General features: G+C 39.0%; 1 protein-coding gene across 3 annotated transcripts in view; it reads right to left on the reverse strand.

Moving 5' to 3' along the window:
• Positions 1–251: 251 nt before the first annotated feature.
• Positions 252–22,857, reverse strand: part of LOC124255776 (microtubule-associated protein futsch-like) — a 54,758-nt gene continuing 32,152 nt past the window's right edge. The window contains exons 2-4 of one of the 3 annotated variants that reach the window (XM_046689692.1): positions 10,953–11,051; positions 9,531–9,557; positions 252–6,834 (exon numbers count right to left, since the gene is read on the reverse strand). In XM_046689692.1, coding sequence (XP_046545648.1) covers positions 2,312–6,834; positions 9,531–9,557; positions 10,953–11,051 — 4,649 coding nt within the window. In that variant the 3' untranslated portion in view covers positions 252–2,311. Of the gene's footprint in view, positions 6,835–9,530; positions 9,561–10,952; positions 11,052–22,857 lie in introns of all 3 variants that reach the window. The other 2 variants (XM_046689691.1, XM_046689693.1) reach the window with 2 other exon arrangements.

The following is a 22,857-nucleotide window of genomic DNA, read 5'->3' on the forward strand; positions in this document are numbered from 1 at the left end:
GTAACATATGTGATATTTGGGATTACACTTTCTCAGTAAAGTACAGATTCTAGTACTTTGTACTTTTGTTAGATTGAGTACCATCCTGGATTCGAACTCACACTCTCTAAGTCAGGCACCTAAAATGCCAGCACACAAAGTGTTGGTGCTGTACTGAGAAAGTGTAATCCTAAACATAACATAATAAACACCCAGCTGTTGTCACAAGAAATGTGATATCATTCTCAACAATGAAACGAGGAATCTTTTAGTAATTTTTAGAGCATCTTTATTTGTCCGGCATTAATAGCCATACACTGATGCAGAAAAAAAATTCAATAAAAGTACACAAAACAACAATGCAGAAAAAAGCTGTACATCACACATTTACTATCCATGGAGGTATGAAAATAAACAAACTGGCACATATGAATAAAACAAAATCTACAGCCTTCACAAAGGAATTGATTCACATGAATGAAACTGAAATACAGGCAGGAAAACATAATGGTCTATGAGTTATCCCCCCTTGTGGATTTTGTCTCTGGCAGTACAGTATGATTTCCTTGATGTTTATAATTAGAGTTAAGATAATACTGACTGAATTCTAATACTATTCTACCCCTGAACTGCTTTTGGCATACCTTGAATATGAATGTATTAGCTGTAAATATCTTGATCTTAGATGAAAGGGTACATAATATGAATGCCACTTGTGCAAAGGGAGACAACTCAAGAAGAACAACAATTACGTAATCAAAATGTGTATTTAATGGAAGCACATAAAATGTGTTAACGCAGAGTAGCACATAGATGAAACTCAGGGGTAATTGCACTATGTTGAAGGTGAGAAGAAAACCTAGACGTCTTCTCCTATAATACCTGATCTACAGTTGCTGTTACATGATTCAATCAATTTCAAGAAAAAGAGAAAAAAGTTAAATCAAACCCTCACTCAAAGGACAACTTTCCCTATTACCATTCTTCCTAATTTCTCCAATCCAGACATGATGTAAAGAGTTGTTGAAACATTACAATATACTAAATACTTATGTTACAAATAGTTTTCTAGATGAATGACAATTAAGGAGAAAGACTTTGGTGTCACAATAATAATTACAATAAGAGGACAGGTTAAATGGTGTCTGCATATTAAGTACATAGAACCTGTTGAAACACATGAAAAGAAACATTTTATATTTTTTACAACTTCATAAAACAGTAGTCGGACATTTTTCCCATTGTTTGGAATTTTACACAATTTACATTTTCTTTGCACTAAGTCAAAAATGACATATTCAGTAAATATCTTTCTCCCCACTGTTAATTACCACTTAAAAATGATGTTAGGTTTGTATTTAAGATCAACATAAATAGCAGTCAGTTAACTTTTACTCAATCACAAACATACACTTTGACAAGTAACCAAGGTTACAAACATTCATCTCAGGCCAGTAAAACAAGAAAGTATTTAACAATAGTGTGGTGAAATTCAGTATGTAAGTTAAAAGACAAACATTTTACAGATAGATTAAAGTAGAAGTTAAAACTGCAGACTCAGCAATGTTGGCATATATTGCAGGGTAATCATTGACTATGTTGCACTAGAGTAGATTATGATGAACATATGGTGCCCAGACATGGTCAGATTACAAAAAAGGCATCACAGATGTGCAGAATATTGTCTGTACAAACAAGACATTTGCGTTGTAATCAGATATTATTAGAGAAAGCTTGAGGTCACACCATCAAATCTCCAGGGTTAAAATGGCTACAATTCACCTACATCCCAAGTTTCGCACCAAAACATACTTTCCAAAACTATACATTTCTGCATATAGATGGCTCAAAATGGCTAGCATCTTCTAAAGCAAGGTTTATACAAACAATGAGCAAACTCTACATGGCACTTAAAGTCTTGAACTAAAAACAATCTCTGGTTTTTTCGTACAGTTCAGTTCTTTGCTCCCATTCTTGCAAAACATGACTATATTGTGGCATAATATGTTATGTTGAACCTGTTGTATTGTCTCACATAGGCAGACAGGTGTCTACAGCTGACCAAATACAAACAATACAGGCTATAAATATATTAAATACTTAGGCAAAGATAAAAGCCAGGAATATTGTGTCACAGCAGCATTTAGATCACATAATTTGAACATAGCAAGTCACATACAACAAAGGGAACAAAAGGACCTCACACCCATGTTCACATCTGGCACTCGTACTTCCCGCCAGACTGCAGACGCTCGTGGCGGACATATTATGTCATGTCTGCCCACTGACATCAACCTCCTATCTCTAATTCAAGTCTTGCAAAGAAACTGCTTTAGAATTCAAGTCTGTAAGCTGAACAGCTGGTTTCATGGTCCTGTAACTGGATGGTGCAACGACTAGCCGAAGGGGCGACATCAATCTTCAACTGTCCCAGATCTTCCTTGTGGAGTCCCATCCAATGACGAAGGGTCTCATTGTCATAAGTTGGAATGACTGTCACTTCTAGGTCTTTGTCCTCCCAAGTCTTCTTAGCTTCCAGCAAGGAATTAAGGATCTGAGGATTTGGGGACAAAGCGCTGAGGACATAATAACGAGCACGGATCCTCTTGAAGAACTCTACATCACTGTAGGCCGGGTCTCCATGGTTGGGGATATAAGTGAGGTCGACATAGAAGGCAGTGAGAGGGGGCAATGGTGGGCCACGACTACCTGAGGGTGATGATCTGCTTGTAGCAGTGGCAGGACGACGGGAAGGGGCAGGGGCAGTACGTGTAGTCTTTGCTGGTTCAGCTCGTGCAGGTGCTGTGGCAGGGCGAGTACGGGTAGGTGCTTTGGTAGTGGCAGGGGCAGGTTTCTTAGGCTCTGCTTTTTTCTCAGTTGGTCGTGCTGTTTTAGCCTTGGGTTCTGCTTTGCTGGGGCCATTGGCTGTTTTATTAGTAGTGGTTTTAGTTGTAGCTGAAGCTGGACGTTTCTCTGGGGCTTTCTTTGCTCCAGTTGAAGATTTGGAAAGATCTGCCTTTTTAGCTTCTGCAGCCTTAACTCCATTCTTGGTGGTTTTTGAAGCTTTTGTTGTCTTTCCATTGCTAGGACTGGCTGACTTACTGTCATCAAGTGGGGGTGGGGATGGCAGACCCATAGGTTGTCCCCATTCACTGAGAGGATCAAATCCTTCTGGTTGTTTCTTGTTTTCTGGTTCAAATGGACTTTGATCGCTGAAAGGATTCAAGGAACCTTGTATTTGTTCTGCTTGATTGGTCTCGTCAATTCCAACAAATGGGTTCTGTCCTTGTTGGTCTAGACTATCAAAGGGGTTTGATGATGCTTCCATGCCCCTCATATTGGCTGGGGGGTCTTCCACACTAATTAAGTCCTGATCAGATGATCCATTAACAACTGCATCTTCACTCTTCTGTGAATTACACTCTTTTGCAAAGGACTCATCAATATCTTTATCATCATCTGGAGTTCCACCATCAATTGAATCAGTGTCATCTCTGATATTGCTGTCATCCTGTATGTCACTAGCTACTGCTGAGTCAGTTGCTAATGATTGTTGATCACCTGTTTGATTGTCAAAGGACAAACTCTCACCAGGTGTTGGTGTTTCATCCTTTTCAAATGCTTCTGGGATGTTGGAGGACTCCTGCTGCTCCTGTTCCCTTTCAATGCTATCTCTCTGAAATTCATCATGTTCTGGACTCTCCTCAACCCTTTGAACTCCATCAGCTTCTTTCTCTGGTGATTCTGATGCCCTGGATGCTTCTTGCTGATCAAAATCTGCATATCTCTCATCAACAGGAATACTCCCTGCAGGTGGTGCTTGATCAACAATACCTGTTAGGATTTCCTTTTCAAACCCAGACACCTCGGTCTCCTGCTCCTCACTTGATCCTCTGGTTTCTTGTGGTCCCTCTTCATCTCCTAGATCAACATCTTTCTCATACACAAAGGCATCTGGATCCCTCTCTTCAGCTTGGTCCATGTCATCTTCCTCCTCCTCATCATAGATCCCCATCTCTTCGATGGATTGTTTATCAATGTTAGGTTTTTCTTCTGCAACAGGTACAACCTGTTCTTCCTGTCTCTCTTCAAAATGGTCCTCTACTTTCTCTTCTGCTTCTTCTGGTTCTGGAGAGGAATGAACAGGTTCTAATGTTTGCCCAACTGGTTCAGGAGACTGTACAGGTGACTGTACAGGTGACTGTTCAGGGGACTGTTCGGGGGACTGTTCAGGGGTCTGTTCGGGGGACTGTTCAGGGGACTGTTCGGGGGACTGTTCAGGGGACTGTTCGGGGGACTGTTCAACTGGTTCGGGGGACGGTTCAACTGGCTCAGGGGACTCTCTCACTGGATCAGGCAATTTATCAGCAGGCTCTGGAGTTGGGTTCCTTTCTAGCTCAAGTGATTCTTCTCGGGATGGATCTTCTGCAAGCTGCTTTTCTTCAGAATCCCGCCCTGACTCTTCATCCTCCTCTTCTTCCTTGATGCCTCCCATATGTCTTCCATTGTCATCAGTGATACCATACTGTATGCTCTGTTCAAGAGAAGCATTTTGGCCTTGCATAACAGGAACAACATCTGGCTCTTGAGTGAACTGTGGAGTTGGTTCCAGGGGGCTGTCTGCACCTTTGGAAAAGGAAAATCCTTGTAGCTCTTCAGTTGGTTCTGGTGAAGATGGGATTTCTTCTGCTGGGTCTGTATCATCTTGTACCACGGGTTCTTCAGAGTTGGGTACAATGTCTGGATCAGCTGTAACAGTATCAGCCTGAGATTCTACTTCTGGTAAAGCCTCTTTCTGTGGAGTTGTTTCCTGAATAAGATCTGGCTCGGAAACAAAATGGGATTGGTCAGGTACTTCAACTGGCTCAGGCAGAGACTGTGGTTGCTCAATCTCCTCTGGTTCCTCAGGTGTGCCTGCTGGTGATTCAGTTGCAGGTTCAGTTGGTACCGATCCATTAGCCTCTTCAGTTTCGTCATCATCATCATCATAGATGCCTAATTCAGCCAGTTTCTGTCTGTCATATGGAGGTTGGGCATCAACCGGTGTTGTTTCAGGGACAGAGTTGACTGGCTCTGCTTCATACTGAACTGGGTTAGGCAGAGGTTCAGGTGAATCAGATTCTCTAACTTCTGATTGAAGTGCTTCAATTTGCTCTGGCTTCATTAAAGGCGTCTCATCAACCTCAGGCTTGGGTTCTGGTACTGCAGCATCTCCATTGATATGGTTGACCAAAGGCTCTACTGGGACAGATGTGTCAATCAGACTACCTTCTTGTGGTGATGTATCCACAAGGGCAGCTGCAACAGGAGCAATTGGTTCCACTGGGCTCTTAGAAGGAGAGCTGGCACTCTTGACTGAGCTCTTTGAGGGGCTGGATGAAGTTGATGATTTTGCTTTGTCTGCCTTTTCTTTCTCCTTATCATCCTTTTTCACATCCTTTGACTTGGCAGTCTTTTTATTGGTATCTTCCTTAGCAACCTTGTTTCCTTTAGAAGCAGGGCTAGTCAGAGGTCTGGATCTTTCTGGTTTAGGGGTTTCAGACTTTCTTGGAGATTCTGCTTTGACAGGAGTAGAACGTGCAGCAGGCTTAGTTGCTCTGACACCTCCAGTGGCTTTCTTTGGTGGCTGATTTAGATCCTTCTGACAGCAGCTTGGATGTTTCAGGAAATTCAGATGCTTTATCCTTTCTAGACCCTCAATGATTTTGTTCTGTGGTGCATTTCCTGGGAAAAAGATTCTGGTGATTTTCTCAGTAGGATTAGCAGGCCTCCACACCAGCAGGGCACAGATGGACAACATATTGGGCAGGGGGAATTGTTGGTTGCTACCAAAGTTGCTGACCTGTTTATTCCACTGCTGGTAGAACTCTTTAAGCTCTTTGCTGTCTTGGACTGGGTTCAGGATGAACATATCAAGGGAGCCATGACCTACTTTATGGTAGAGATTGACTGGATCCTGCTGCTGGCCGGTCACACTACGTGAACATGGGTGTGGGAACTGGCCCAACTGCTTAGAGTACTCAATGATTCGATTGCCTTCTTCAGCCAAATTGATTAACAAACTAGGATCTTTGTCTTTAAGATTCTCAACACTGGGTGCAGGTGAGGACCTAGTCTTCTCACTGGAATTCAGATACATAAAGCCTATTTCTGGATGTACGTTCTCAACACTCTTTCTTTGCAAAACTGACCCAAGCCCGAACAAATTATCAGTCCCCAAATGGGTTAACAACACTGCATCTATCCTATCCAAGTGTCGAGTGAAATCCCAAAAACAGGCTTTTCTGTTGTATCCTCCATTGACAAGGAGACTGAATCCACTGATACCAAAGAGAGCAGAGTCTCCTTGACAACCAGGGAATATGTACAGAGTGGGTTTATTGAACCTAATGTTACCAACAACATCAGATGAAGACAGCAAACTGTTGAGACTCTGAGCCTTAACAAAGCTACTAACATAGGCAGTAAACTGAAGGACTCCATGGACACTGTCTAACTTCTGGGGTGGGTTCACCTTGATCTTTAAAATCTTAGAAAAGTCCTGTTTATTGATACTGGCACTCCAGTCACCATCTGCCAGGCTGTAAAACACTAGGTTTACATCCTCTTGTTGTTTCAAGGCATTTTCCACATCAGTATCTTTGAAGATGTGGACAAAGTTGCTGAAGGTGAAGACATCATCTTGCAGGACCCAAGCTCCAGATCCCTGGAAGGCATGTCCAGCATACAAGAGAAACTTGAGCTGACAGGCAACCTTCAGGAAGCCTTTCAGGCATCGGCGGACTGTCTGGGCCTGTGGGTTTACCAAGATCTCCACAGCAACATTGTCGGAGCGGTGGCGGATTGTCCTCTCCCCTGCAACACATGGAAACAATGGTCAGACAACACAGTTTCTGTTAATGCAACACTGGATGCTGCATTCTATTACTGTTAAACTGAATTGTTCAAAACATTTCAATTCTTTAAAACATTTTTTTCCCCTTACCATGAATAGCAAATCTGAAATGATGAAATGTAGGGTCATATTCATCCAACTATTGAGATATGATTTAACATCAAAAGTATGACTGAACCATGCAGCTAGAGGTCTCGCATGATTTGCTTGTTTGTGGTTGAACAACGCACTCAGCAATATTCCAGCAATATGGTGGTGGTCTGGAAATAATTGAGTCTGGATCAGACAATCCAGTGATCAAGAACATGAGCACCAATACCATGTGTCAACCAATTTGTTGAGCCTGACTACCCGATCCTGTTAGTTGCCTCTTACGACAAGCATGGGTTGCTGAAGACCAATTCTATCCCGTATCATCAGTTCTGGCATTAAAAATATTTAAGTAATTAATAGTAAACAGAAATAGCTATTTGGCAAAATTTCTTTCGACTCCATAGTTACTTTGTTTTTTCATATATAACATATAACTCGAATAAATCAATCCTTTCAAGGTGTACAGGATTAATTTATTTCATGTTTTTATTTTTATCTGTATGCTGTTTGAGGGTTAAATAGATACATAAAATGATGCATACGAAATTACATTAACAGACAACATACAGTTGAAAGCATTTCACTCACTCAGTATTCCCTTTAATAGAGATCAATTTATTTCAAATATCACTTTGTATTTCACAACATCAAAAGCAAATTTTCTCAGTTTTGGTTGAGATTCAGATAAATTAAAAACGATACATTTATGCAAACATAACATGAAATTTTCTCTAATTTTGTCAAATAATCCAGTGGCTGTCCATGATCTGTGCTATGACAACATATACATAGAATTTAGAATTAAGCCAACAACACCAAGTGATTATATGAATTAATCCAGTCCCACATATTGGCTGAATTCTTTACACACAAAAGCCTTAAACACATTGTAAATGTACATTGAAAATATACAACAAAGAGAGTAAGAAAGCATATTTTATCATTTTAGACGGCATCACATCTATTCTTCTCAAAACTTAGGAAATTACAGATAATGCGAAACAAAACTTATTTTGATTAATGACATTAATTCTGAAAAATGGAATTGTTAGTGGGACATTGAGGGTTTTTAGAACAAGAAGCTTCAATATGAGATGATGTTAAATAAATGAACATGAGTACTTTCATTGAACATAATTACACAAATAGCAAGACATGCACATTTGCCATACTTAAATTTGACAATCCTACAATTATAAATCTAAATGTAAACATATTTGATAACACCCTATTTAAGCTTCTCAGAGGAACTAACTAATCGATAAAACATAATGTAAACTGAAGGATAATTGATGGATTCTTGTGTTTGCTGAAGCCTTGTATTAAGACCTTGTCTTCAACCTGAACAAATTACGTAGATCATATTAACATTATACCTTTTCACTTGTAACAAAACAAGCATTGTCACTAAGGTGACATAATCCCCCGCCGCAAATTATCAAATCAAACTTATAAAGTAATGAAAGTTTAAGTTAAATGTCAACAAAAGCATGACCAATCAACCTCTCTTGATATCTTGCTCTTTAGGTGTTCAAACACACACATATTTTCAAGACTGACTTTGACCTTGACATGAATGTCATAGTGTATGAAAAATGCAAAAATAGTACTAAAGAAATTGCTTATTGAAAAACATTCAAGGGAAGTCTTGAAAGTCTATGAAGAAAATCCAGTGAACCTTTCTTGAAATATCTTGCTGACAATTCAGGTTAACATACTGAAATCTTCAAAGTGTCATCGTGACCCTGAAAATTATGTGAAGGTCACCAAAATTGACTGGGCCCTGGGCCTTGCCTAGATGAAGCTTGGTGTCAAATCCAGTGAATATTTTTTTAGATATCTTGCTGACTATCTTAACATGCAAGTTAATATGCTGAAATCTTCAAAGTGTCTCTGTGACCTTGAAAATTATTTGATTTAAACATATTTATTCAAGAGAATGGATTGGGTACAAGTTATGCCAACTTAGTGAAACCCTCTCCTTGAAAATTATGTGAAGGTCACCAAAATCAACTGGGCCCTGCGCCTTCCCTAGATAAAGCTTGGTTTCAAATATAAAGAAAATCCAGTGAACGGTTCTTGAGATAGCTTAAAATGCAGGTTTACATGCTGAAATCTTCAAAGTGTCACCATGACCTTGAAAATTAAGTGAAGGTCACCAAAAACGACTGGGCCCTGCGCCTTCCCCAGATAAAGCTTGGTATCGAATATGAAGAAAATCCAGTGAACGGTTCTTGATATAGCTTAACATGCAGGTAAAACATAAAAGTCCCCCTTGTGACCTTGAAATGAAGGTCAAGGTCACCAAACCTGACTTGGGCCTTTCTTATACTGTGATGAACCTAGGTACCAAATATGAAAAGAATCTAGAGAACGGTTCTTAAGATATTCCAATTTGTATGGACGGACATACGTATGTTATGGACGGACGGACGGACGGACGGAGCCTAATACTATATCCCCCGTTTCGAGCTAAACGCACGGCAGGGGATAAAAACACATGCTTAAGCCATGCGATACTTGAGTCTTGTAGCGCGTGCAGATGTAGTCCTGACTGACTTACCTCCCTTTACCTTCCCTGCATCGTCAGCTGCTTAAATAGGGCAAGGCAAAGCTTAGCGCTTGATACTAGTTCATAACTTCACATGCTATTATAAGTGATAAAGTGAGCAGGAAAAGGTATCAACAGAGTTATCGGAATTTGTTTCTTCCACGCAACCAAATTTGATGAAGATTGTAACAACTTTCATTTGATACTTTAACCAATTTCTTCATACATTTTGAAAAATATTTTGATGTTTCAAAAACTGTCACATAAAAAACAAAAACAGTTTCCAAATCTTTCTTTTAAAATCATTCCAATAACTACTTGTTCCTTGTTCCCTGATCACATGCATTCAGAATCTGCAAACTTGCAAGAAATGAACATGACATAATGAATTGTATTGAAAAATGGCTGATTCAGGACATTACCACTCAGAAAACAAAGACCCTGTACAACCTGCAGCCAAGCATATCCTTCCCCATTCATATACTAGTACTCCCAGGCACCTGTGTTTGAACTTAGTTCACCCACACCAAGCTGGGAACAGCTATTGATTATACCTATTTACCTATGTTAGATCTGTATAATGAGGACACAACAAATAATGCACGCTACTTTTCATCAGCTTCCATGGCAGCAGTATTGATTCATGTTGTTAGTGCCTCAAGTTCTGGAGTCACATGTAACTTGCAGATATAATAACTGTCTGTCACTCAAAAAGGGCAACATTAATTGTGTACAAACTATTTTTAAAAAAGGGCAACATTAATAGGGTAGAAACTATTTCATCGTACATAAAATTGACAACCTTTATTGAATACTGGTCCTCCGAATTCAAATGGAAGAAAACTATTTGTGAAAGCAACTGCATTAAGCTTCCCCTAAAATGGATTAAAACACCCTAGCTGTTATAAGGCCACCAAAAGTCAATATAGTAAACACAAGTTTACTTGTTTGCATCAAAGCAATTCTGGTAGTTCAAAAATATAGGGTAAAATGATTACAGTAAATAACAACCTGGCAAGGATAGGTGACATCCTGGGGTTATCAGTACCTTCATCCATTTAGCTAATCTACTTGGAAATCATAAAAAGTCAGAAGCAGTAAAAATCTCTTTTGTAATTTGTCCATCTGTGAAAGGGAAAGACATGAAAATGAGAGGGGAGTACTAGAATTACAGATGTATATTAGGTGAATTGTCAAGACATGTGATAGTAATTCTTGATACAAGGAGACTAACTAGTGACCATCCCAAATGCCTGACAATACTGTCAGAGGTTACTGCAATAGCTGTCAGCCTCAGATTAAACATAATGAAATCCCGGATTCTCAAACGATCAACTTCAGATCTGCCCACAGTGAGGCTTGACTGACAGTTATTGCTTCAACCTATAACAACAACTCCATAAGCAGTTGTCCTGTCATGGGGAGACAACTCACCATTGGGCCCTTCCTCTCCCAGTGAAGCCCTGTTGGCTATCTGTGCAAGCTCCTCATTGATATCAATCCCAGTGGTTTCAGTGTCCCAGCATTTGAATCCTGCAATAAGGTTGAGGATGGTTAGAGACATGTATACACTTTATACAGCATCATATATTTTGCCCAAATGAATGAAGTGCAAGGTTTTAAATTGAGCAGAGCTGAAGAAAAACTGGCAACACCATTGGAAGTCTCATAAAATCTTTCCTTAGATACATAAAAGAACTTCAAAACTTTGTCTTTCATGACATTTGTATGAAATATATGAATCACACCGTTTGTAGATGTTAAGATATGTGGATATCCTCAAACAAATAAATTGTTTGAGAGTGGACCCTGTAAAGAATGATGTGCACCTAAACATCAACATCATGCAGACTCCATCATCAAATGTTTCACTCACATCAGAGATAACAGTTTGTTGCCAGTTGCTGATGTTAGACCTCACTTGATAAACCAGCTGACTGAACAGCTTGACGATAACACATCACTCTCCAATTCAAATGTCACATTGTTTGACTAAGATTTATCACATTGTGAGGAACTGGGAAATATTATTTGCATGTATTTCCTCCGATGAGGCAAATGTACTGTATGTTATTTTATCAAGTAAATCAAGAACCCGTCATTACAGTGGTCGCCCTCAGCAACATGGTTTTGCAGATTGTTGCTGAGTTTCTGGAAGTGTTATCAAGATAGTACCATGTGACACAACAACCCGCATGGCTGTCAGTGAGTGGGATACACATTGATCCTGGGCAGTGACTCACAGCCAGGGAATTTCTATTTGTGTCCGTTTAGTCACACGATGGTCCTTAACAATAGAGGCTACCTGGGACAGATCAATACAGGCACTCTTTACTATTGGACTAATGCATAGTCAGATTCCCAGGACAACAAACTAATGAGGAAAAAAGAACAATCAACATTTAAGTGAAGCAATGACATTTCACATTTACCAAGCGCAATGGGTTATTCCAACAAAACTGTCACTGAATAGATTTTCCAAAAAGATGCCAATTACAGCTTTGAATTATTTTAATTAATCCAGCATATTTGGTTTTAGATTGAATTAAAGGGAGTTGTTTGTGTTTATATTCTAAAATTGATCCTCAAACAAGTCTATATAACAAAGCTTGAGACAGGACTGTAACAGAAGCAAATCTGATCTGCTAATGCAAATACTTAAAATTTAAACTTGAGCAGGTACAAAACAAACTTTTCCAACTGACTTCAATCTGGCAATGACCAATGTTCAAAACATGGATATAAAACCAGAGTTATTCTCACTGTAAATATGTATGGATTCTAGCCCACTGGATCCATGATCAACACATACTAGACAAAAGCCAAATGTTACACTTGAGAGTTGGCGAGTGGAAGACAAATGACCATGATTGATGGCTACATTCTTGATCCCTGTCCCGCCATATGCTACCAGTGCCTATTGAGGTTTGTGCTGTTGTGATATCGGGACAATAATACCACAAGTTTTAATAGTACAAAAACATGAGCGTCACCGTAACTTCTGAGAAAGTCATTATCTATGAACATCTGCAAGCTATCAAGCCTAATGCAGGTTTCAAGATATATCAATCAATCAACGTCAAAGAAATCTGTATGAAATCCTTGTGTGAGTCACTGTTACCCTGCCCCTTAAATCATCACCTGAAGTAACAGTTACATCAAGGACAGAAACCATCAAATGTACACCATTATAACATTCAGCATTCTCCAGTTTTAAAGACAGTCTATGAAGTTTCAGATTCTCCCCACTGAATATGTTATTGTGAGACTAAAGTCCTTCTGAAGCATTTCGTCAATATGTGACTAGACAGCTATCATATAACAGATGTTGATTTGACTAGACTGACATCGAGAAGTACTTAATGTTTGTAACAAACTGACAATGTGAAAGGGATCTGTAGATCCAGGCACTCAGTATGTTGCCTGCTGGAACACAAGCCCAGTAGGATATATACTGAGGGAAGAAATGTCTCTTCAATACGCATCATCTTGTTACATGTAAAATACAGCTCATGTCCACTTGAAATCAGATATGTAGAAGTGCATTTTCCATTCTGACTCATACCTAATGACGTAAGAGCTCAGTCAGAGAAAGTCAGATATGCTTTCAACGACAACATTATACTTGTATCCAGAAATCTGTTGCACTTTATTTCCATTTCTTTATCATGTTTATGTACGTGTTGGCAAGGACAATTAACAACTGTCTTCCATACACTTTAATAAAGGATCATGTTCAGTGAATGCTGAATAAACTACTTGAGAGTGGTACTGTTTGCATGTCACCATTACACCCCAGAAAGTCATAACACCGAGGGAAGCATATGTTCACAAGTACACATAATTCATTCTTGGATGGCTATAGGAGAACCTCTACACACTGTCTATTGGCTACAGGATTGCCTGAGATAGTTTCTGTCTGACACTGTCAATGATCTCATGAACCATGTGTATGACTGACTCTTACAGAATGAACCCATTCATACTTATGGGGACATAATTGTATGACGGTAGAAACTACATGCTACAGGAAGTGTTTCAGAAATGCAGAGTGGCATTGCATTCTTTTCCAGAAATCAACAGAATGTCTATACAATAGGTGTCATTGTGACAGCTATATACAACCTGTCAGCTGCAAATTCCTGTCAACACAATAGGTATGAATACTGATATGACTCATCCAGGGGGGCCACACAGACACAGAACGTGGTGAAGACAAACTAGCGCACACAGAACCCTTAAGTTCTTGCCTTCTTCAAACAACTCCCAAACAAAAAACAAACTTTGCATGGAGCAGAAAAAGCTGAAAATAAGGGTACTTAGGTGTGAAAAGCCTTTTCAAGACCTGACCTAACTGTGAAGACACTGGCTAAGGTAGTCGCAGACAGACCCTGAAGCAAATATAAAGAAAGCCCACAAGTCTAGAAAATGTCTAGGAAAATGAAGACTTTTCATTATATATATTTTTTTTACTATAACTTTTTCAGTAAAATATGTTCATTTCAGAGACTAGTTGTTAGTCTAAGACTAGATGACTAAGGGTTGTTGTATTTTGAAACTTGTTTGTTATCAGACAGTTCATTTTGTTCTCAATTCAGTTAACCCACACAATTTGTACAAAAAGAGGAAAACAATCAATCAAACATTAACGTCTGATTCCATGAACGGAACCTGAAACCAAACAATCGTTGATGAAACTGACTGGAGGAACATGAAGCACTTTAATCACTTGGCTAGCCAAGTATACCACTTAAAAGAAGTTAAGAACACACAGTTTGTCATGAAGACGAGTCAGTCTGTCATGGCTGGTGGGTACTGCAACATACAGCCTACCAGCTGCGGAAGTTCTTTGACATGTTTGGAGTAGTATATCGCCAGTCACTGTGAGTATGCTACTGGGTTGGTAATATAACAGCGTGTCTCCCAGACCCGAAGGAATAAATTAAAGAAGAATCCAAATCAAGTCAAGAATGATTTGGCAAGACCAGATGGTCTCAGTTCTTGAAAGCTATTCTGGGCTCCATTTGGATTTCATTTCTTAAACTTGTTGATACATATTTTAAAATAGAAGAATATATTTTTGGAACTAAAAGTCTAACAGAATATTGACAGACTGAGTTTGGTTTTATGTCGCTTTTAGCAATATTCCAGCAATATCATGGCGGGGGGACACCAGAAATGGGCTTTACACATTGTACCCATGTGGGTAATCGAACCCGGATCTTCGGCGTGACAAGCGAACGCTTTAACCACTAGCCTACCCAACCACCCTTCTAACAGAATAGGTTTATAGTTTGTCATAAACAGGCACATAGTAAACCACTTTTTTCGTGTAAGCCCGATAGGTTGAAAGCTTTTTATTTAGATAGTATTGAGGATTTGCCCAACCTTTTTAGCAACAATCATGTGTAAGCCCGGGCTTTTTTTCATAATGGTAGCTTCACCCCTGATAATGGTAGACAGACTACTTTGCATGTGGAACAACACCTACAGGCTGGACCTGGGAACTGATCACCCGGACTCTCGATTCATCTGGTAAATCACGACTAAATCACTGGTTACAACTGGTAACCTTACTCCCTCCATGTTTGTAGCTGTACAAAATATAATGCAAAGGGTGGGGTTGCATGAAGAAAATGTTTCTTCACAACTCTAATGACAGACAACTAAATCAATTTGCATCGCTGTTAAAAGCAGTGCGTCATTGTGCACCGCCACCATCAGGATGCCCATATCAATCAGCATGTATAATGGCACCATGACCTTTCTGGTGTACAACCGTAGGCTGTTTGCCATGGAGCTTCTGTGTCTACTCATCTCACCACCCAAGGCAAGTCATGCAGGATATGTCATCATAGAGAAATGTGACATGTAATTTGGTGCAGCCATCATGCTATTAAAAATACTTTAAATCTGATATTGCCATTGTGACATTGATTATAATATCATCACTACATGTAATCATTCACTTAGCCAAACACAAACTTCTTGTTTGTTTCGGAAAACGTTATGAAACATACACTGGCAAGGGTGGGTACACCTGCTTGTAAAACAGTCCATGTTGGAGATCTTTTGATACATCAGCTCTGATGCATTTACTTGCTGAAAAGTTACACATGGGATAAGTACTTAAAGGTCTCAAATGAAATATTGGTGACATTAGCCTTATAATCATAATCTGGACAGGGCCACCACTGAAGTATCAATCCCAAGAAAAGATTCAGTTAGTTGGTGTTACAGGTAATCAGATGAAGTAGCTCATGACCTACAGTAAGATGATGTGTCAGAAGAACTGAAATGGCCTACTTATCTCAACCACCTATACCCGACACTAAAGGTGATCTGCAAGCAATCAGGCAGTTTAGAATATAATCATCATTCAATTAACTCATGAAGTACTTTCTCGAAAACAGTTTTTGTACTAGCTACTGATGATTATACGTTTGATCATTTTCATCAACTTGTACGGTATCCTCTGTGTCTCATGCAAAACTCACCACTATCAGGAAACAACAACACATACCTAACATAACGACAGTCAAGGTACTAGTATAGTTTTACTCCTTCTGACTTTTGACATTTCCATCACAGAAATATGAAAACACACTTGGTATTCACACGCATTCTCAAAAACCTATAGAGAAGGAACTAAGTCAATCATGTTGTCCATGCATTTGGAAACTGCAGATGGAAATCTGAACACAAATGACTAAAAAGCAAAACTGAATTGCTATTCTTCACATCCAGAACTAACTGTATGTATTATGTAGATGTAAAACTTCAGACATCTGGGCCACCTGTGGCCTTCACTGAAGCTGTTGATATTTGACAAATGAGTAATTATACCAAGGACAGAACTTGTTAATTGCTGTTATTTCTAAGGAATCCACTAGGCTTACAACATTAACTTCTGAACAGACATTTAGATGCCAGGTGATGTGATTCTTCATTGCTGTCCCATTCCCATCCCAAATGAGTCAAGGGAGTCATTATGAGGCCATTTTCTTTCCTCATCCAATTGTTCTCCACCTGCATGCCGCACACTTTCCCCCTTCCTGCCGCCTCTTCACCTGGTTCTTGGCACTATGTCTGCTATTTGGCCAGACTCCCAGAAACTGGCCTTCCATCCATGTCTGCACTCACACTGCCACGTGGCAACATGGCTTTCATCACTCTCATTCATCCAGCCTCTCCTCCACATGGCACATGGGGCAACTACCACAAGGGACAACATGGCTTATATGATGGGAAAACTATCAAATTCTGACAAAACTTATCATGAGATGTGTATTCTGAACTCGGCAGCTGCGCCTAAGATTGAGAGGTACAGACAGTGCTACAATGGCTGTTAATGTTGTATAATGTACGAAGCACCCAAATGGTTCACTTTTCAACCTGGGTGCTTCAGACCTCTCCTTGTAATCAACACAGATCTATGAAGGAATCTAGACCAGTGATTAACAACATGTGCCTGTCGGAACCATCTCAAGAAGAACTAAAACTCACTGACTTAACAGAAGCATTCGCTTTCATGAACAAATCTAATTTCACCACTTCATCAGTTAAAACAGTTTCAAAGAGTTCATGTTGAAATCTTGCTAACCTAGTTAGCTCTGTAATGTTCAATCCAAGCCGATGGACTTGGCGATAGAGGACATCACAATAACGTGATAGAGAAGTGACATGACTGTTAAGTGATAAGATGCTTACGTAAACTATGGCATGTTTGGTGGTGTGTTGGGACCTTACTCACTAATCCTGATTCAAAGTGTCAAATTCACAGAGTTCAGCATACAAGCACTACTTCACTGTTGGTATATAGCTGCCCAAAATAACAACACTTATTTCAACATCAAAGGCTGAAGCAGAAACAGCTATTCACACACTCAAGAATCAGAGATGTTGGAACTCTGTTAATGCATTTTCAAATAAAAGCAGCTACAACTTTGCAATGAAATAATGGACATCTTTGAGAAAAACATGGCATTTGCATTCTGAGAAAAACAACAGTTTTTTGTTAAGTGGTCTCATACAAAAGTTGAAACCTTGTATGTTCCTTATGTAATTTTGGCATTCTTGAGTGGGTTTTAGAAAAGATAAAGTGACAAAATTGACCTGAATTATATGTCTCAGTCATAAAAGTTTCATCAAATTGTAGATGTACATTAACTCTTGTAGTTTCAACCAATAGCACTGATAACTATCTACAATTATTCACACGGTGAGTATGCCAGAGTAAATATGGACAGTCACCAAGTTTGCAGAGGGCGCTGTTCTCAGAATCAATGACAATCTCTATAACTAGACACATGAACAGAGCATAACTGCTAACACAACAGCTTGATACAATGATCTATTGTAAGCATAGCTTCAATGGGATAATAAAACATCGGTTGTAAATAACTAATGTGCTAATATATATTATACAATAACATTTTTTTTTAAATTTTGAAAAGCAATCTACTAAGCATGCACAATAAAGATTTTATGAGCAATATCAAACACAGCTGATGGCAGAATGTATTGTTAAGTCCAATATCTGAATAATCATCATTAAATGCAAACTGGGCAGCTCCACATATGTGTGTGTCGCATTATCCTGATTATGTGAATTTTTCTAGACTTTCCCCTGACCCTTTGAAATCTGTCACTAATATATGTATCCTTCCAAGTTGGAAGTTCCTTTTCCAGATACTGCAGTAACAGTTTGGTACCACTATCGCCCCTTCTCCAGTAGTACGGGAGGTACATAATTGACAACAAGAGCCAAACCTTATATTAATATTTAAAAAAATAACCATAACCTTTGTTATTTTGAATGAACAAAACTGTCATTTTATGACTAGATAGAAATTACAGCATGAAAAAAGACAAATTTTTGGATTGCATTACAGTAAACTGAACCGAAGGCAAAATACCGTGGTTCACCATTTGTGCTGACTTGGTGTATACTGATGTCACACATCAATATGAAATCAACATCTCGCTCAAACCAGATGGACGAGCAACCTTGCATCTCTGGCCAATTAATTTCTTATTTTAGCATGTGATTACCTGGATTGGAATGTAGCACCATGTGCTCGCCTCCAGACCAACAATCCTGCGCTCAAGCACACAGGAAATAGACTGTCTCTAAACCAGGTCTCGCAAATGTTATATCTTACAGTATACTGGCCTCTATTTACTTTGTGTTTGTTTTTGACATGAACAATATAAATCTAACAACTCGGGAACATGGAATGCCAAAGATATTGTCAGCAGAATGCTTATTGCCTCATGATGTTTACAATTCCTGGTGGATGACACAGATCTGCTACAAAATATCTAACAATCTGATAACTGTGGTATAAGTAGTGTCAGTACCTGAAAGGAAACAACACATCATTTCAGAGAGATTGCATCTGTGAAGTCATCATCAAAAACATGAGTTTTCACCATAAAACAAATATTATTGAAGTGTTTACCCAGGGTCAAATCACCTGTTTAACATACAAATTACTGTCACACTTTCAAAACCTTCCAACAAGAAAAACATGTCAGATTAATAATTCATTTGTTCTCATTTTCCAATTTATCAATAATAGACAATATATCACTGCATTAATTTGGTTCAACAGTAAAATGTACTGATATATTCTCTGAAAATCACCTGTTGCCAATAACACATATTTTGTACATTTGACAAAATAGACACATATGTTCATGTAAATGGCAAGGCCATAGCTATGTTTTTCTTAGGGAGGGATCTAGCAAGAACAATATTTACATACAATATTTGCTGAATATTACCAAATAATGAAATATGCGTTATATTCATAGATTTGTATTAGTTTTGCTCAACGCCATATCAACACTTGAATTATTTAAGAAAAACTACATGTTCCCTATTTACTGTCCTGGAGATGTGATCTGCTTGGCTAAACGTTTGACCTCGATCATGACCTAGTCCACGATTCAGAATGACTGGTTCCCTCAAAGGATGACTAGCATGCCATATAACCATAATAAAGACCGTCTTGACAGGAACAAATAATTCCAGTAGCCCCAGTGAGATGGGAGATCGAGAACCTAAACCTGAGGAAATCTAGACTTGCATCATTTAGGGCTTTAGCATTGTCTAAAGGGCTAGGCGAAAGGGAAAATGATGTTATTCAGGGACTGTGAGACAGACTAGCCATCATAACCACCACCATGACAGGGTACAAGGTACCATGGGTACCAGAACACAAGCTTTTGAAGAACTTCTGGAATGGTTTACGAATCACAATATGTAAGGAAAAGAATCCAAACCTGCTCTTTCACAATAATAAAACTCATAGATGTTATGTAGCTCTTGGTACAACATACACAGTGTTCAAAATTGAACAGGGTTTGTTGGGCTTGCTTCAATGAAGGGACTCCTTATGCTTAGAACTTTACCAATAAGGTGATGATAGGGATCCCTTAGTTAGTTATTTACTTTATTTAGCGTCGCATGCATAACTAAGGTATTTCGGCGACAGGGTAGTACACTTATTAAGAAATGAGGGGGAACAAAAAATAGAAATTTTGAAAGAATGGTGTCAAGGGATACCTTGACTTTCATTCTTAATTTCAACACTGCATACATTTACACACACTATTGTTTGAAACCCAGTCTTTATCACATGGACTCATTTCTTTTGTCTTCTGAGTGACTTCAACTGTTGGGGACAAAAAACCCTGATTATGTTGTTATGAATGTCCTGCATGTATATCTGTTGACACAACAGCGCCCCGTCCCCCATAACCCCTTGTGTCAGGGTCCCTCATAATTAGCCAGAAGCAATGCCAACTACTCAATCAATGACATAATCGTCACCTGTTACAATGTCTAATTTGTGAGAACACAGAGAAGACAATGAAATATTCATACTGGTGACCACTGCCTTTCTCCCAGTGGCAAGACACAATGGAGGGGCTCATTTTCTCTATGAATAAATAATCAGTCCTTATGTTTAGGGTGGGCCTCTTCCCTCCTTTGGAGATTCTATTTAATGCCATTTAGGAATTGCCTCCGATTCCCTTGATGTTCCCATAAAAGACATAAAGGTCAACCAGTATGGCAGCCATGTTTAATGTACCTCTGGACTGTTAGTACAGGCTTGTAGACTTAGGGGCGATGTACATGATAGTTTTGCCTCTGACCTTTCAAAGACTGTATATATATAATAATAGTAAATGCAGGCAATATCTGTCAGTTTAGAATGGAGGGTCTACAACTACAACTGGTTCCCAATCAATGAATGAAGAGCAATCTATCAAATATAATTTGTTATTGTTCCGCAACCGGTTATCAGAAGCACATTCATCTAGGCAACAGATGGACATCCTCTTTGGATCACAAGAGAAATTCTATTATTACTGCAAGGCCAAGATTGAAGTGAATCCATTAGATGTAAGTGTGTCTAGTTTGCTTATTTTCACATAACATTGTTTGTGGTGTGAGCAGTGAGTGAATCAACCTGTATCGCCCATGTTATATCCTACTGACAGAAACAGCACTCATGGACACACATTGAAGTCTATATTTACCTAATTTCACTCAGTGTAATTTGGGGATTTCTGGACTTAATCTGTGATTTACATTCCGTTTCCATAATTGTCTTTGGTAAGAGGGCTATTTGCTGAATTTCTTGGGTCAATTGTTATACAAAACTAAAAACTTCAACTGGGCAAAATTGCATTGCAATAGCTTGTTAACCTTCATTTCCCAACAAGCATAAATTTTGATTAAAAACAACTCTTTGTCTCAAATGTATGATCATTACAATATTGTAAAATGAGCATAAATCAACAATTGTAACAGTTATAATATAGTTAGAGTGACTGAAGAACTCCAAAATTGGTCACCCTACCACACACAGTTGAGGGCCATTCAACTTCAAGGGGCATGACTCTCATTTAGATACCATATCAACCAAATTAATCAGTTGTACAGCAGTTTGAAGTTATTAGAAACACTTTGCCATTTGACTTGTAGTGAATTAATAATGCAAGAAACAGCAGTGTCCAATTTCCTTAACACCATGTCCATTGTTTGACTGGACATCTGACCAGTGGCCACAGCCGACACTGCCATTCACACCCAGACAGCCTGACACCAAGCTCATGCTGATGGCATCTTCAATTCCCAATCACAATTACCACAAGATTAAATCTGGACAAAAGCCAAGCAACAAATTACCAAATCATTTACTCACTTCTGGACAAAGAATTAACTTGACCAATAACACAGGGCAAAACTGATTTCATGAATATAGAAACACTATCGACAGAGAGGAAGCACACGGGAAAATTTCATGAATAACTAAATCCCCATGGTCTAAATTGCAAGCGTCAAGGCGACAATAACCATTTGCTGGCAGAGGAAGGTGACAACATAACAGATATCTATGCATACAGATAGCCTAATTTCCACAATTAATACTAATCAGAAAACCTAGTATGCAACATTACACTGTCTGCTGAGTAGGTCATGCTTGACCAGTGGCTAGTAGCCAGAGACTTTGACTGACTGGACCTGAGGGCGGAGTCACACTAATGCCCTTCATCTGGGGAAATCAGGTCACAGAGGAATGGGCACCAGGTATATATACACTAGATCACTTTGTGTCATATCTACCATTTGCGTACTGCTGATACTGATGGCAACAGATGTGACAGAATTAATATTCAGTTAGAAATGGATACTGAACTAACCATGGATATCTTGGTACAGGTGCCAGCCTCTAACTGAACTAGTCCCACTTCTCCATTAAAACCCACACTTACAGCTACAGAACATCAAAAAGAATTTGCATGACTAGAGACTAAATTGAATTATTTCCACTTCAGAAATGTACTCATATATTAATGCATTCTTGGATTGTTGTTATAAATGCAGCCAAACTTCCAACTAACAAACATAATCGCCTGTCGAATGACACAATGTTCCACTGAAGCAGAATTTATATGTTTCAAATGTTATCTCTTGAAATCCCCCACAGAAATGGATCATCTTTCCTTCAGTATCATCATTCAAGTTGGTCAGCCTCTGTCCTTCACATTTTTCTTGTTTGGTTGAAATGGTGCAAATGACATTTCATTAATCTCTAAATTACACAGTAGCCCAGTAATGAGAAGTTTGCTTCATGGCCTCTTATTACAATCAAGGGTATCATCAATATTTTATGAAGGACAACAATTACCGCTCAAGGCAACCACAACTTATCTTGCCATCTGGACAGATATTAGCTATTTGTGTGAAACACTACACTTCAAGTGGGAAACAATGGCAGATGGCAGAGGTATGTCAGCTCCCAACATGACCCAACACTCA

This window comes from Haliotis rubra, unplaced genomic scaffold, assembly GCF_003918875.1.
Source record: "Haliotis rubra isolate DU_JTF1 unplaced genomic scaffold, ASM391887v1 Scf61, whole genome shotgun sequence".
Classification (NCBI taxonomy): Eukaryota; Metazoa; Mollusca; class Gastropoda; order Lepetellida; family Haliotidae; genus Haliotis; species Haliotis rubra.